This window comes from Piliocolobus tephrosceles, chromosome 4, assembly GCF_002776525.5.
Source record: "Piliocolobus tephrosceles isolate RC106 chromosome 4, ASM277652v3, whole genome shotgun sequence".
NCBI lineage: Eukaryota > Metazoa > Chordata > Mammalia > Primates > Cercopithecidae > Piliocolobus > Piliocolobus tephrosceles.
The window spans coordinates 140571832-140586918 of NC_045437.1; the positions used below are offsets into that span (position 1 = coordinate 140571832).

The 15087-nt window shown below is 42.7% G+C and overlaps 1 protein-coding gene across 2 annotated transcripts in view; it reads right to left on the bottom strand.

Annotated features, from left to right (window-relative positions):
• The window catches only part of HMGXB3 (HMG-box containing 3), a 53766-nt gene that overhangs the window by 6326 nt on the left and 32353 nt on the right, over nt 1–15087 (bottom strand). For both annotated transcript variants that reach the window (XM_023227074.3, XM_023227075.2), the window contains exons 11-16: nt 14089–14238; nt 9897–10198; nt 9292–9419; nt 5958–6089; nt 4863–5047; nt 805–1024 (exon numbers count right to left, since the gene is read on the bottom strand). In XM_023227074.3, the coding sequence (XP_023082842.2) occupies nt 805–1024; nt 4863–5047; nt 5958–6089; nt 9292–9419; nt 9897–10198; nt 14089–14238 (1117 nt within the window). The remainder of the gene's footprint in view (nt 1–804; nt 1025–4862; nt 5048–5957; nt 6090–9291; nt 9420–9896; nt 10199–14088; nt 14239–15087) is intronic.

Consider the following 15087-nt stretch of genomic DNA (forward strand, 5'->3'; position numbering starts at 1 on the left):
TTATGGTATCAATTCAGTGGGTCATTTCCAAAAATTCAAAAATGAAATAAGATAGAAAATAAAGTATATCGCACTTGGTAAGGAAAAATACTATTTTGGGAATGTTGTTTCAATTATACACACGTGCATATATATGAATATCATTCTGCGTCATGATACAAAATGTATTTCTTACTGAGTTACAGTTAAAGAAGAAGGCTATTGGCTCTAACTGTATTAGCTCACTTTATCTTCAGTGATCTAGGAAGTGGAGAGCTATTATCACACCCTCTTTGTAAATGAACCAACAGTGGCTTAGGGCAATGATGGGACCTGACAGAGGGTCACACAGCTACTAAGTAGCATAGCTGGGAATCCAACTCAAGCTCTGAGAAACTTATCCTCTTATCCGCTAGTCCAGGGTTTCTCAATGTATAATCCACAAAAGTAGCTGCAAAACCATCTGGGAGGCCTGTTTTGAAGGCAGATTCCTTGGCCTGCCCCTACACTTTCTCAATGAAAATTTCTGGGGATGGAGCCTTATCAGCATTTTTTACAGGAGCTCCCCTACTCAGTGTGTGTATCGCAGAAGAATGACAATGAGCCATGCTCCCCTGCTATTTAATATGGTGGACCGCTCTTCAACTCTGCACCAGAACTTTAAACTCTAGGGGATTTTGACACGGGCTGTTGTTATCTTTCTGAAAGGAGTCCTTCAGTGGGGCCTGGCCCTCTCGCTACCACTGTGCTATCTTGCCATGGACAACGTCCCAGACTCTTGATTGAGCCCTTTTTAGACCCCAGTCAGCCACCAGGTGGCCTTACCAGGTACTGGCTGCACATCCAGGTTTTTGTCTTTCTCAGTGTTGACGACCACAGCTCCTCTCATGAGTGGTGGGAAGAAGGGGGCAATAACGGAGGCATCAAATTTGGTGATAGGGATGCTGGCAGGAAATGCCACCTGCTCAATCACCTCTGTCTCCATCGTGGCCCAAAAGTCCTCCACATTTACCTCATTAGAGCCCAGGAATTCAGGCCAGGTGAACTAGAAGGTCAGGATAAAGAAGGTCAAACTGTGGGAGTCACAGAACATCAACAACACAACAGTCTATCCTGTCATTATACACACAGGGAAACTAAGGCTTGGTGAAGGAGGTCAGACAGCCAGGCCCTGCCAGGGAGCCTTGATTTTCAAGCTCTGTACCCACTTTTGGTCACATTTCTTTCTCCTACACCACAGTACTCTCCCAGACATGAATAGTCCCTAAGTCTCTTCTGTTTCTATAGTTTTGTTCATGTCATTTCCCCTGTCTTACAAAGAAAGGGGAGCTACCATTTGAGTACTGTTATGTGTCAGACACTTTGCAATGAACTACTAAAAAACAAGTCTGGGGATGGCTGAGGTGAGTATTTGAGCACTTGAAGTGACAGAACAATCATGTCAACACAGGTCTAGTTCCAAAGCCCAAACCCTTACTCCCGATACCAGGCTGGCAAGAACGAGCAGAATCCTACTGAGTAAAATTCCAGCCATTTTCCAAGGCCCTGTGGATCACCGACCTCCTCCCACACATTGTCAGCACACAGCTATCTCTTCTACCCAATGCAGCATTTACTTATCTCTTATAGACATCTATTAATAGTGCTTGTGCTACTCAATTTCTCTTCTTGCAATGCCCTCTTATATGGTTCTCAAAACGTGACCCAGAACCTAATACCTCAATCAGAGTTGTATAGGTTACTTATTAGAAATGTAAAAACCTTGGCTACATCTTGAGCTGTATGAACTAAACTCCTAAATTTGCATTTAAAAAAGTTTCCTTAGAGGAATGGTTCTCAAAGGGTGGTCCCTGGACAAGCAGCAAGAGTGTCACCTGAAAACTTGCTAGAAATGCAAATTCTTGGCCCCACTCCAGATCTCCTGAGTCAGAAATCCTGTGGGTGGCACCCAGCAAGCCCTCCACTTTAAAAGGCTGTGAGAACCACTGCCCTGTGTAGTTCTTATACCCACTAAAGTCCAAGAACCACTGCTCCCCATAAAGGCTCCTATCCTCACCTTATTCCTTTGTTCGCCACCTCACAGGGTGCTTAGTGTATGCTCTGTGTAAACGGCACACCTGGGGGAATGAGGCCAGCTGAGTCTATCCTCTCCACAAGAAGCAAGGGAACAGGAAATGCCAACCCAGTACATCAACTAACCACAGGGTCCTCCTTTATACAATCCCAAGAGAGGGGCTGACAAGTCTCTTCATGGATAACAGCATATTTAAGTTTTGTTCCATAACTTCCTGTTTTAGTTCATAGACTTCAGGATACCCTCTCCCCACATATACCACATTACTCTCCAGAACAAAGAAGTACCTCTATGAAAGAAGTACCTGGTACCATTGAAGGGAAGAGACAAGCAAACTGAGAGTGAAGGGAATGCTATTCCATTCTGGGACAGAGGAGCCTTGATATGGACAGGACAGGTGCCAGGCAGGACTAGGAGATGACACCTTTGCAGGGAAGTGGGCATCTGTCTATTCTTGGAAACCATAAACTTGCTGTGTGGCCAGATATGATCAGAAAAACCAGAACTCGGAGTCCTAGGAGGTACTGGTGAGAATGGCAGTGCTTAGGGTGCAGACTCCACAGTCAGTGGCTGAGAAAGAAGAAGGGCAATCTCAGCCCCACCCCTCTCTGCTTGGTGAGCTTGGGCAAGGCCCCTGGGCTTTAGTGCCTATGTCTCTGAAAACCTCATGGGGTTGTAGGGAAAATTAAGTCATACAGTAAAGCACTTAGCACAGATTAAGAACTTGGCATAGTAATAAAATGCTCAATAAATCTTAGCTACTTTATTATTATTATTATTATTATTATTATTTTTGAGACGGAGTCTCGCTCTGTCCCCCAGGCTGGAATGCAGTGGCCGGATCTCAGCTCACTGCAAGCTCCGCCTCCCGGGTTTACGCCATTCTCCTGCCTCAGCCTCCCGAGTAGCTGGGACTACAGGCGCCGGCCACCTCGCCCAGCTAGTTTTTTGTGTTTTTTTAGTAGAGACGGGGTTTCACCGCGTTAGTCAGGATGGTCTCGATCTCCTGACCTCGTGATCCACCCGTCTCGGCCTCCCAAAGTGCTGGGATTACAGGCTTGAGCCACCGCGCCCGGTCTAGATTATTATTATTACTACTAGGCAAGCACATTTGAGTCAATCTGGAAACAGCCTCTAGATGAGACAACACACACAAAATGGTTTAGCTGCCTGGTTTTTTCACTGGGAAGAAAAAGACAGGACTATGCATTCAACCCTTAATATGTCTAGTGGTCCAGTCAAAATATACCAAAGCTGTTCTCTACAGGTTCTGCACCTGCCTGATCAGTGAACACAAGAGATGCCAAGTCCAGTAAGTACCTGAAGGTCAGCTCATGTCCCAGGCTCTTGTTTACTACAGTAGAGTTCAGAGATGGAAACCTTACACTCCAATGCAACTACTGGCATACCGAAGGGGCAGTCCCTGCCTGTGAGTGTAGCCCAGACCTCATGGCATGATCACAGGGAAAAGTAATCTAAGGGATTTTTTTTTAAACCCTAAAGAAGGTTAAGGAAGACTTCCTACTATTCTGTTTGCTATGAGTTTTATCATAAATATGGGTGTAGAACCACACTGGAAAACCTTTTTTTCCCCCCCCATACATTTAATTTTCCCCCATACATTTAATGAAATTATCATATAGGGTTTCTCCTTTAATCAGTTAAGTAGTGAATTACATTAACATATTTTCTACTGTTGAAACAACCTTGCTTTCCTGTAATAAACTTTGTCACGATGCATTACTTTATTCATTAGATCTGATTTGCTATTATTTTATTCAGACTTTCATTTATATTCATGAGTACACTCAGCCCCAGTTTCTTCTCTTACATCAAATGTCTGATTTTGTTTCCAAAGTTATACAGCCTTATATGAGTTGGGGAAATATATCCACTTTTGTTATTTGCCTATGTTTGGAATAACATTTCTTGGATATTTGTTATAATTAATCTATGAAGCCATCTGAATTTGGTGTTATTATTGTGTGAAAATTTTTCAGTTCAGAACCTAAGTCGGCTCAGGTCACTCTTTTCCTCCAACCCCTTCAGTGGCTCTCCCATTTCACTCTGTGTAAGTCCTTAAAATAGCCCACGTTACTACATAGCGTTGGCCTCTTGCACCGTCTGGACCTCATATACCCCACCACTCCCTCCCTCCCTCCCACACTCTGAGGTACACCACCGGTCTCCTTAATGGTCTTCAATCATGCCCAGCGAGCCCACCTCAGACCCTGTTCTTTCTGTTCCCTCTGCCTGGAATATTCCTCCACAAAGCCACATGGGTTTCAGATCTCTACTCAAATGCTACTGTATCAGACAGGCCTTCCCCACTGATTGCCCTCTATAAAATACAAATGCCCTTTCCCATGACACTGCTCTCTCTTCCTTACCCAGCTTTACTGTGCTTCATAGCACTCACTACTCCTGGACAGATATTTGTTTCCTGTGTCCCCCAAACCAGAAAGTGAGCTCCATGAGGACAGAAACTTTGTTTTGTGTGTGTTTTTTTTTAACTACTATCTCTCAGGTGTTTAAAACATGCATTTAGTTTATATTCAATATATTTATTATATATATTTTTTGATACTTACTCACTGGATACATTTTTCAAGTGAGTAACTGAATAAACAAATGACTCTATTTCCATCTGGCATTCCCTAAATGAAATCTTGGGCTGTGGGAGGAAAAAGTCACTTGCCTCACCTAGACAGGACTGGAGCTATCCACCCGCTGGGGATATCACGTAGGAAGGGAGCTGCCAAAATGAGAGAATTCCGCAGGTCCCTCATGGTGGCTAAGAGGCACTTACCTCCACACTCTTCAATGCTAGCACATTCTCTTCACTCCTCTGGGCCAGTTCCACTTTGGGGGCCACACCACAGATGCCACAGATCATGTCATTGTAGTCTCGGACAGTGAGGCACTCAAAGGCCCAATAGCCATTGCACAGCAGCTCCTGCAGCTGGCTCAGCTCCTCCGAGGTCAGAGTCTTCTCTGGAAAAAGAGCAAGCACACTGAGAAGGGCACAGAAAAAAGACACTGAAGCCACTAGGGATGAGCCAGTGGGTAGCAAGTAGAGCAATTCTGCCACACTGATTCACCTCAAAGAACACTCCAGTGTACTAACTACCCTGAGGGTCAGGGATCTGGCCTGCAAGTGCTCAGGTGGCAACCCAAAGGGCAATTCCCACTGCAGTGATAGCTGCCTTGTACTAAGTACTAGATGCTGTGCTGAAAGATTTGAATATGTTATCTCATTAATTCTCACATGAATTTAATTATTTATGAACCAGGAGCTACTATCCTCATTTTATAGCTGGAGAAACAGAGGCACAAGAATAACTTGCTCAAAATCACACTGCAACTAAGTGGCAGAGCCAAGACTGAAACACAGGACCATGTAACTCTAGCACCTATGCTCTACTCCATCTGTTCTCACAGCAGGTAAGGTAGAGGGGGACTGGAGCCTATATAGGAGAGGGACGGGAAAAGCACAAATAGGAGTAAAGAGGGCATGGAGGAAAACAATTCTAGACAGAAAGGACGGTTCTCACTCTCACGTCTTGGCATGAGCTTTGAGACTGGAAGCAGACATCCAGGAGCTGTGGTCAGAATGTCTAACATGCAATGGGGCCAAGTCTCCCTATGACCAAAGGAGGTACTTGTAGAAGGCACTGGTAAACTCTTGCTAAGGGTCCCTGGATGCACAGAAAGACTCATGCTTTCCAAAATTAGTTTGGCATTTGTAAAATTCAAAAAGAAGAGTGTATTCAGAAGCAAGAATGTCTCCTTTTCAAAATAATCTGACTCTTCTTCAAAACAAGTCTTTTAACCAAAGACGATCACTGAAAATTCCCAGGGAGCTTAGGACTAACCTTGAGAAAGGGAAGAAAACAACTTTTACCTGTCTGCTCCTGCACTGACTTCAGAACAACACTGACAGACACTCTGGGGTCCTCTCCGAGCTTGATCTGGTTTCTGATTGCAAAAAGCAAGTCCAGGCTTACCAGCAGCTTGTTCCCCACATTAAAGAGACCTGCAGGTTAAGAAGAGGCAACAAGGAAATTAACGTATCATACACAATGGCAAAAAATAGAATACACACCAGCAGGGTGCGGTGGCGTGCGCCTGTAGTTGCAGGCACTTGGGAGGATGAGGCGGGAGGATCGCTTGAGCCCAGGAGTTGTAGACCAGCTTGGGTAACACAGTGAGAGACTCCATATCAAAAAAACAAAACAGGCCAGGTATAGCCTGTAATCTCATGCCTGTAGTCTCAGCAATTTGGGAGGCCAAGGTGGGAGGATTGCTTGAGCCCAGGAGTTCAAGACCAGCCTGGGCAACATAGCAAAGCCCCATCTCTATTTTATTCAAGTTATATATTTTAAAAAGGGAAAACAAAAACCCCACAACTAAATGCCCATCAATAGGGAAAGGTTAATTAAATTGTGGTGCATTCATAAAATAGAAAGCATTAAAAAGAATACAGTATTCCAACATGGAATCCATTTTTTTAAAAAGAAGATCTACCTGTTCTGACACAAAGCTGCCTATAATACATCATTAAACAACAACAACAGAATGAAATAGTACATATAGTAGATCCTTTTTCCTCCCACTAAAGAAAAAGAAACACTTTCCTCCCACCCAGCTCAGTCCTCAGGACCAAAGGTCCTTTACCCCTCACACAACTGCACCTGGGGAAAGGCCAGGAGCATCCTTTAGCTCATGACTGTGTAAGGGGTGTAACAAAGGCTATGAAATCACTCCAACACCAAATCCTGAAATGAATGAATCTGAGGAATTTAAGTGCAGTCAATTTAAGACAAATAAAAGTGGGTGATTTTGTATGTGCACAAAATATAATGTACTAATTTGCACAAAAGCAAATTTTGGAATACGTGTTCCCAGTGAAGAAGGGTATGGAGAAGTACAAAGGCTGAAATCATAAGAGAGAGCAAAGCTCTGGTCCCATAAATTTTTTTTTAAAAAAGCAAGAGTCATGATGCCCCCAGAAATCACCAAGTACAAATGTAAAAGACAACTGATATCACATTCTGACAGGCTAGAGGTAAAACTGAATAAACAGAGTGATAAACTCAGAGAAAACTGTCAAGAAAAGCCCAAAAGAAGAATGAAAACACTCACAAAAGAAATTTACTATAGAAAAAAACCCATAAAGGATCATAAAAAGGACATATAGTCTACCTAGTACAAAGAAATACAACAAATTAACAGGTTTTATACAAGTTTTTACCTATAAAATTGATAAACTTAAAAAAATTATAATACTCATCTACAAAAACAAAGTCAACAGATAAACTTAATTGTATTTCTATACTAGCAATGAATAGCTGGAAACTGAACCATGTCATTTAGGACTAAAAAAAAAGTAAAATACTTACATGTAAGTCTAACAAAATAAAGTATGTGCAGGACCTATATGCTGAAACTAGAAAAACTGATAACCTATTAAAATGGAGAGAAAGACTATGGACTAGAAGATTCAACATTTTTAGGCATGTCAAAATTTCCCAAATTGATATGTACAGATTGAACACAATCCAATTAAAATTCAAGCAGGACTTTGTAGATATTGACAAGCTGACTCTACAATTTATATGGAGACATACGTAATAGAATGGCTGAAAAACAAAAACAGATAATGCTGAGTGTTGGCATGCAGAGCAAACTGTAACTTTTACCCATTGTGGGAAGGAATGCAAAATGATACAGCCACTTTGGTAATGCTGTTTTCTTATAAAATTAAACACACACTTACCATATGACCCAGCAATCTGATTCTTAGGTATTTACCCAAGAGAAATGAAGACTTAGGTTTCATTTCATATTGGTACACAAATACTTGCAGCAGCTCTTTTCGTAACTGCCAAACACTGGTAGAAAACCAAATATCCTCCCATGGGGAACAGATAAACAACCTGCTGTACATCGACACAACAGAAAACTACTCCACAATAAAAAGGAACAAACCACTGATAAAGACAACATGGACGACTCTCAAAGGATTAGCTTACTGAAAGAAGGCAGACTTAAAAGGCTACGTGCTATAATTGCTCTTACATGACATTCTGGGAAAGAGAACACTATATGGATAAAGATGAGATCAAACAGTTACCAGAGGTTGGGGGAGGGGGTGGGTTTAAATACAAAGGAACAGTAGAAGAGAATGTTTTGAGTGATAGACCTGTTCTATATATTGATTGTGAAGGCAGTTACACCACTTAGTATATCTGTCAGAAATGACGGAACTGGGAGCAACACACTTAAGTACATGTAAATTTTAAAATACAACACACTTAAGTACATGTAAATTTTAAAATACATGTTGATTAAATAAACACATAATCCTGAGTACTGGCCTAGATAGACTATAGGGTAATAGGCACTCTTGTTAACTGTTGGCAAGAGCATAAAATAGTACAAATTCAATCTAATAATATAAGACATTAAAAACACGAATTCAAAATAAAGCACCATTAAGTTCTAAGACAAAGAGAATACATCACAAATATGCTTTAGCACTCAATTCTACAAACAAAATTTAGGATTCAACCAAAAATGGTGAGTATTCCATAAATGCCTGATGTTGATGAATAATAGGGTAGGAAAGGGTAAATGTGGGGCAATTCCACTTCTGAGTATTTGTCCAAAAGACAAATTAGGGCTGTACACAAAGACGGAATCACAAAAGTGTGAAATGGAGCACCATACATCCCTTTAAAAATGGTCATGTACTTCTCTACTTGCTGGCACAGGAAGATGCCCATGATGTACTCCTAAATTTAAAAAGCACATTCCAAAACAACACCTAGCACAACCGCGCTTTTGTTCAAAGAAAGACTATATACCTATAAATCCTGTAATTTCTTGTATTCTGCACAGATGAATAAACATTTCTGGAAGATTGAGAACATCGTTAAGTGTTTATCTCATGGCAGTAGGAATGCTCTTGATTTTTTGTTTCCTCTTTTTATTTGTCTGCATTTTCCAGCCCGTCCACAATGAAGATGTTATTTTAAAGATCCCAGTTAAGAGCTTCAACACTTGAGAGGTAAAAGTCATCTTCTGGGACTAAGACATTTAGGAAGAAGATTCCCCCTTCCTCAGAAACCCCATCTGAGAAGGTCCAGTCCTCAAAGAGCCCAAGGTCGCATCCAAAAAGGCAGTTTCCAAGCCTGCTTTGGGATTCTCTGAGGGAAGAGAAGGTTGGCACCCACCTGTGTAGATGTCTATGAAGCTGTGCAGGGCCAGACAATGGGGGTTCAGACACATCTTCACCTGGGCAGTCACTGTCTGCAGACGGCTGGCTGTCAGCAGCCAGCACTCCTGGGGCCCAGCCAGGGAGCTAGTACCAGAAACATCACCAACAAAAAAAAAAAAGAAGGGAAAGAGACTTCCTTATGTTGTTGCAAGGCTTAGTGATCAATGGCAAATTCTCATTTGCTGGAGCTTAGGATTTTCTAGGTTTTCTGGTAGGTATTTCCACTTTATTGGAATCTGTGGAATCATCCCCTACAATTAATGTAACTCTGAATTTATTACACAATTTAACCAATCCCAATGAACTCCCAAACCTAAACATTGTGTGGGGCAGTCCAGATGTAAACTAAATCCTAAGCTGGTGATAAATTTCAGGCATTTCAACAGAAATGATAATTACCAATTATCACTTTACTTTTAGCACTCAGAAAGGTAAAGGAAGCCTAGAAACGGCAGAGAATAACATCTTCACAGTTACAGCTTTAATGTAAGTTTTCTGAAGAAAGGAGCAATATGAGCCAACTGGGATAGGGCAGCTAGGGGCAGAGTTAAGGGTGCTTACTTTTGTCCCCCTTTGAATAATGGGCTGCTACAGAGAAGGCACTGCGTGGACGGAGACTCATAATAATTCGACCAAGAGGTTTGCTCGATGGTGACTGTCTCCTCACTCACGTTGGACAAGATAAGTCGAGAGCTGTTGAGTTCATGAATCAAGGCGAAGACCTCAGCCAGCTCTGACTCATTCTCAGGAATCTGCAGGACTTTGCGCAGCAGCTGCAGTGTGGACTGGCGCTGGATCTCCCTCTGGGCTGTGCTCAGGGGCTCTGTGGCATTCAGTACATCTGGGAGTGGTGAGCTCACCTCCTGAGAAGAGAGTGGATTGATCACCAAGCACTCAGAGCAGAAAGAGCCAGCTTCAGGCTAAAATAATTAAAGTCTGGGAGCAGCAGAGAGACAGGGCCCATGACTGACAGGTGGGAAACCTAGGTTCCTAACCAGCTCAGCTAGTAACTCACTGTGTGACTAAAGGCTGGTTATTTGTCTCTGTGGGGCTCAGTTTCTCTACAGGTTGAGCACCCAAATCCAAAATGCTCTGAAATCTGAAACTTTTTGATCACTGAGACAACATTCAAGGGATATGCTCATTAGACATCTCAGATTTCGAATTACTGGATTAGGGATGTTCAAGCAGTATGTATTCTGCAAATATTGCAAATAATGAAATAATTCAAAAACACTTCTGGTATTGAGGACTTCAGATAAGGGATATTCAACCTGCATCAGTAAACAAAAGGATTATATACAATTCTTGGTAATGGATTCAACACTTAGCTCTCATTCACCAGGTATGGGGTTTAGAGGATAACAGACCCAGGTTTCAGTTCTGGATATGCCACTTAACAGCCGTATATGTGGGACCCAAGGCAATTTACTTACTTTTTCTGAGTCTCAATTTCCTCATCTGTGAAATGAGGCATGAAAATAGTAATCTCCTAGAGCTATTACACAGTTTAAATAAGACATCATAAGTAAAGCACTTAGCACACAATGCCTATGGTGCAATGAAGGCTCTATGAATGATAGTTTTGATATATAAACAAGTATCTGCACTGCTTAAAGTTATGTGTCTTTAATTCTCAGTGGCTTCTGGGTACAAGGTAATTTTATACACCAGTCAGAGGCTTCCAGGAACAATGTTCTGAAATACTCATTAAAAATAGGTCTTTCTCAAGCAGGTCTTCAATGGAGCTCCTCCCTGATCCTTTTTGCCAAGGCAGCATAAATCACTCCCTGCTTTGTGTTCTCTGAGTGCACCCCTTGACTGCAGAATTCATCATCTGATAGCTGCTAAACCACTGCCCTCCCCGCTTCAGTAAGGGTGGAATTCTGCTTATTTACTGATTCCCAACCAGCATGACGCCTGAGACACACACAAGATACTGATTCATATCTGATGGACATATTATACATGGTTCTGTAGAAGTTAAATGCTTAATGCTATAGTCTGGATGTTTACCCTCTCCAAATCTCATGCTGAAACGTGACCCCAATGTTGGAGGCAGGCCCTAAAGGGAGGTATTTGGGTCAGGGGGACAGATACCTCATGAGTAGATTAACGTGGGGCAGGGGCAAGGGAGGTGGTGAATGAGTTTTGCTTCCTCTTTCTGTATGTGATCTCTGTGCATGCCGGCTCCCCTTGCCTTCCACCACGAGTGGAAGCAGTCTGAGGCCCTCATCAGAAAAAGATGTTGGTGCTATTGTACAGACTGCCAAATTATGAGCCACATAAACTTCTTTTCTTTATAAATTGCCTAGCCTCAGGTATTCTTTTTTTTTTTTTTTGAGACAGAGTCTGGCTCTGTCGTCCAGGCTGGAGTGCAGTGGCTGGATCTCAGCTCACTGCAAGCTCCGCCTCCCAGGTTCACGCCAGTCTCCTGCCTCAGCCTCCCAAGTAGATAGGACTACAGGGGCCTGCCACCACGCCCGGCTAAGTTTTTGTATTTTTAGTAGAGACGGGGTTTCACCGTGTTGGCCAGGATGGTCTCGATCTCCTGACCTCGTGATCCACCCGTCTCGGCCTCCCAAAGTGCTGGGATTACAGACGTGAGCCACTGCGCCCGGCTTGCCTCAGGTATTCTTTTACAGCAACACAAAACAGACTAGGACACTTAATAACAAGGAGCTTTTTATTAACTCTGCATACCTATGACAATTTTCGTTTGTAATAGTTTGGTTATCTTTCTCTCCCACTAGACTGTAAGCTTCTCAAGGAAAAGGGCCACGTCCTATTCATCTCTGAAAGCCTGGCCCGTAGCAGGCATTCAATATACGCTGGCTGAGAGAATTAATTAATTAACAGCTACAGAAAAGCTGACTAACAGTAGAATGAGCTGCCCCGAGAGGCTGTGTATTCTCAGTCATGACGATGAAACCATAGCTGGAAGACCACTTGGCAGGAATACTGTCCTATGACTCTAGCCAGAGATGAAGGATAGAAAGGACTGAAAACCATTCCAGCTCAGAGATGTGAAAACATTTGGCCACCAGGGGACTCCAAATGACAACACACAAGAAGGTACCTGTGGTTCTCACTAGTGCTTTATTTTGTGGAAAGCAATAATTACATTGTATTTCTCTAAACTTTAGGAGACTGGAAAGTGATGAAGGGTCTGCAGAGGTGGGTCCTGGGGGTGGGCAGCTCTCAGTTAACCAAATATAGAGGGATATAAGTTTTAAGAGTGGGATCTGAAATTGGCAAGAGGTCCCTAGATAATTTCCTATGTCACTTGAAAAGTTAAGTCACTTCACCATCCTAGATCTAGAGAGTAACATCCACTTCCACTGCAAACCGCACAAATAGCTAAAATGAACTGGAAGAAGAAAGGAACGCTCAGAGCTTCTACCTACACAGAACTCAATTCTATCTCCTAATTACAGATAGACATGCTTTGTATATATAAGCTCCAGGGTTAGAAGGTGCAGGAAAAACAGACATACCTGGCCTAGGAGAGATTGTGGTCTCATAGGGAGTTAAGAAAAGCAGTCAATATGGGGTGTGATCAGTGCTATGGCAAGAGGAGCACATTAAAACTCATTGAAAATCTGGGAAGAAAGCTTCCTTCCAGCAGTAGGCATCCAGTGGAGCAAGAGAATCTGATGAAAGCTACGGACCCATTTTGCATGCAATTTCAGGGATTTATAAACTCCTTGAAGCTCAATTCTCAGTCTTCTCTAAAGCTCCTGGCTCTAACAGTAAAATGCCCAGATCTAATCGACCTTGCCCACCTTATTTTACCAATGGAGAAACTAAAGCTCGGGAGAGGGAAGCTTCCAACTCAGGGTCACTCCCAGCCCCAGTGTTTTTCCCACCAAGTCATTAGTGCCCACATACTTTGGTTCCACTTTCCTTTCTCACATTTTCACTCACACGTATCCTTAAGTATGGCATGCCTTCCCCTTCTGTCCAAAACCTGCCTGTCTTTAAAGGTCCAGACTTGATCTGGAGTGATCAGGCTCCATCTCAGGTCCTGACCTGTTTGTTCTATGTGCCATCCCTTCTTTCCCCAAGGCAGATCAGTGACATTTCTCTTCTTACCCTTATTTTAGTCATTCCATTTGCTGCCTCAAGTGCAATTGTTTTCTGTTCACTTTAAAAAACTCATATGGAAATTCTGAGGACCTCTGAAAATGCCCATTTTTCCTGGTAATAGTAATAATAGCAGCCCTAAGGAGCCAAGTGGAATGTATTTTACTATACAAGTAGTTTGGCCCAACTTGAGAGAGGAGGTTTGCCTAGACTGCTAGAAATAAAGCTTTGATTAGCTAAAAGCTTTCCAAGGAACCTGAGAAAGCAGCAGTGCCCTAATCTACAAAGTCTTAGCTTTGGCATTCTCTATTTACCAAAACAGTAAATCAACTTACAGGTCTAGTATCAGGCCTCAGAGGTAAGAGGATGCAACCCTTTCGTCCCTCTCCTTTGACTCCTACTTAAGGCCTGTGCTATATCATTCTCTTCAGTGAATGAACTCTTGGTTCTCAGAGATCAAGATACCTAATCAACCCCTTCACCCTGGCAATGGGGACAAGGAGGCTCGGAGAAAAGGCGGCACTTGCTCAGGTTCAGAACCCACAATCTGGTTCCAGTTTGGATGCTCTACCACCATGTACTTTAAAAATCCTCTTATTTCTACTAAGACAGGTTCACTAACAGAGCCCAGAACAGGCCAGGGGATGTGTTTGGGGAAGGAACTCACGATAGCCTTGGTGTTTTTCTCAGTCCGGTCTTTGGCAAGGTTAAAACCACAGCTGGGACAAATCCGAGGTTTGTGCCTGTTGGTGTAGACGTAGCTACAAGAGGGATTCTTGCACTTTCCCCGGCCTCTTGATGTGGCCAGGCCCAAATCCTAAAAAAGTAAGACCAATGTTCAATTCTACAAAAATTAAGTTAAACCTGGGCAGAGCCCAGAACCAGAATGAGCAGCTGCCAGTAAATCAGAGAAGAGAGTGGCAACTGCAAACCAGATTCAGCCTAACTTCAAGGGCCTTAACCTTTTTTCTGTAGTTAACCTTTTTACTTTTAATACAGGCTGTAAATTTTTGGCAAACCCAGTCCAGTCCTTCCCTATCTGTGAAACAAGAGAGTTGACTCTCAATGGTCAGAAACTCAAATGCCTTCAGGGTCCAGGCAGTTGGTGGAGTGAAGCAGGTCTGTTTAAACAAAGAGCACTAGAGACTGGTGAACTAAAGAGTTCAAGCCCTGCCTGAAGACAAACTGTGACTTATGGACTATTAAAGCTCAAAGCTCTAGCATCTAAGCTCCCATGACAAGTTACTAACTAATCAGCAGAAGAGAGGGTCTACTCAGGAGTAGTTCCCCCACTAAATGGTAAATCTAGTTGCCTCCTGTAGCCAAAGGGAGTTGAGAGTGAAGGCATGGAGAAGGTAGTGATTATATTTAGGTCACAGGAAAAAGAAATCTGAGCACATCTCCAGGATAAGAGACACATTCTCCTTAGGGATCTGGTCAGAGCAGACATTAACCCATCATACCGTGCTGTCTTGTTTGCTACTGAATTCCCAGCACAGAGCTTGGCACAGAATATGTGCTCAATAAATATTTTTTGAACAAATGAATGACCCTTTCTGAACCTGTCTGCCATTATGAGGCAAGAATTTTTAAAAATCTAGCCATTCTCTCAAAATCTGTTCATCTTAATCAAATCAGCTAGAGAAACTGCCAAAAGACATCTGGC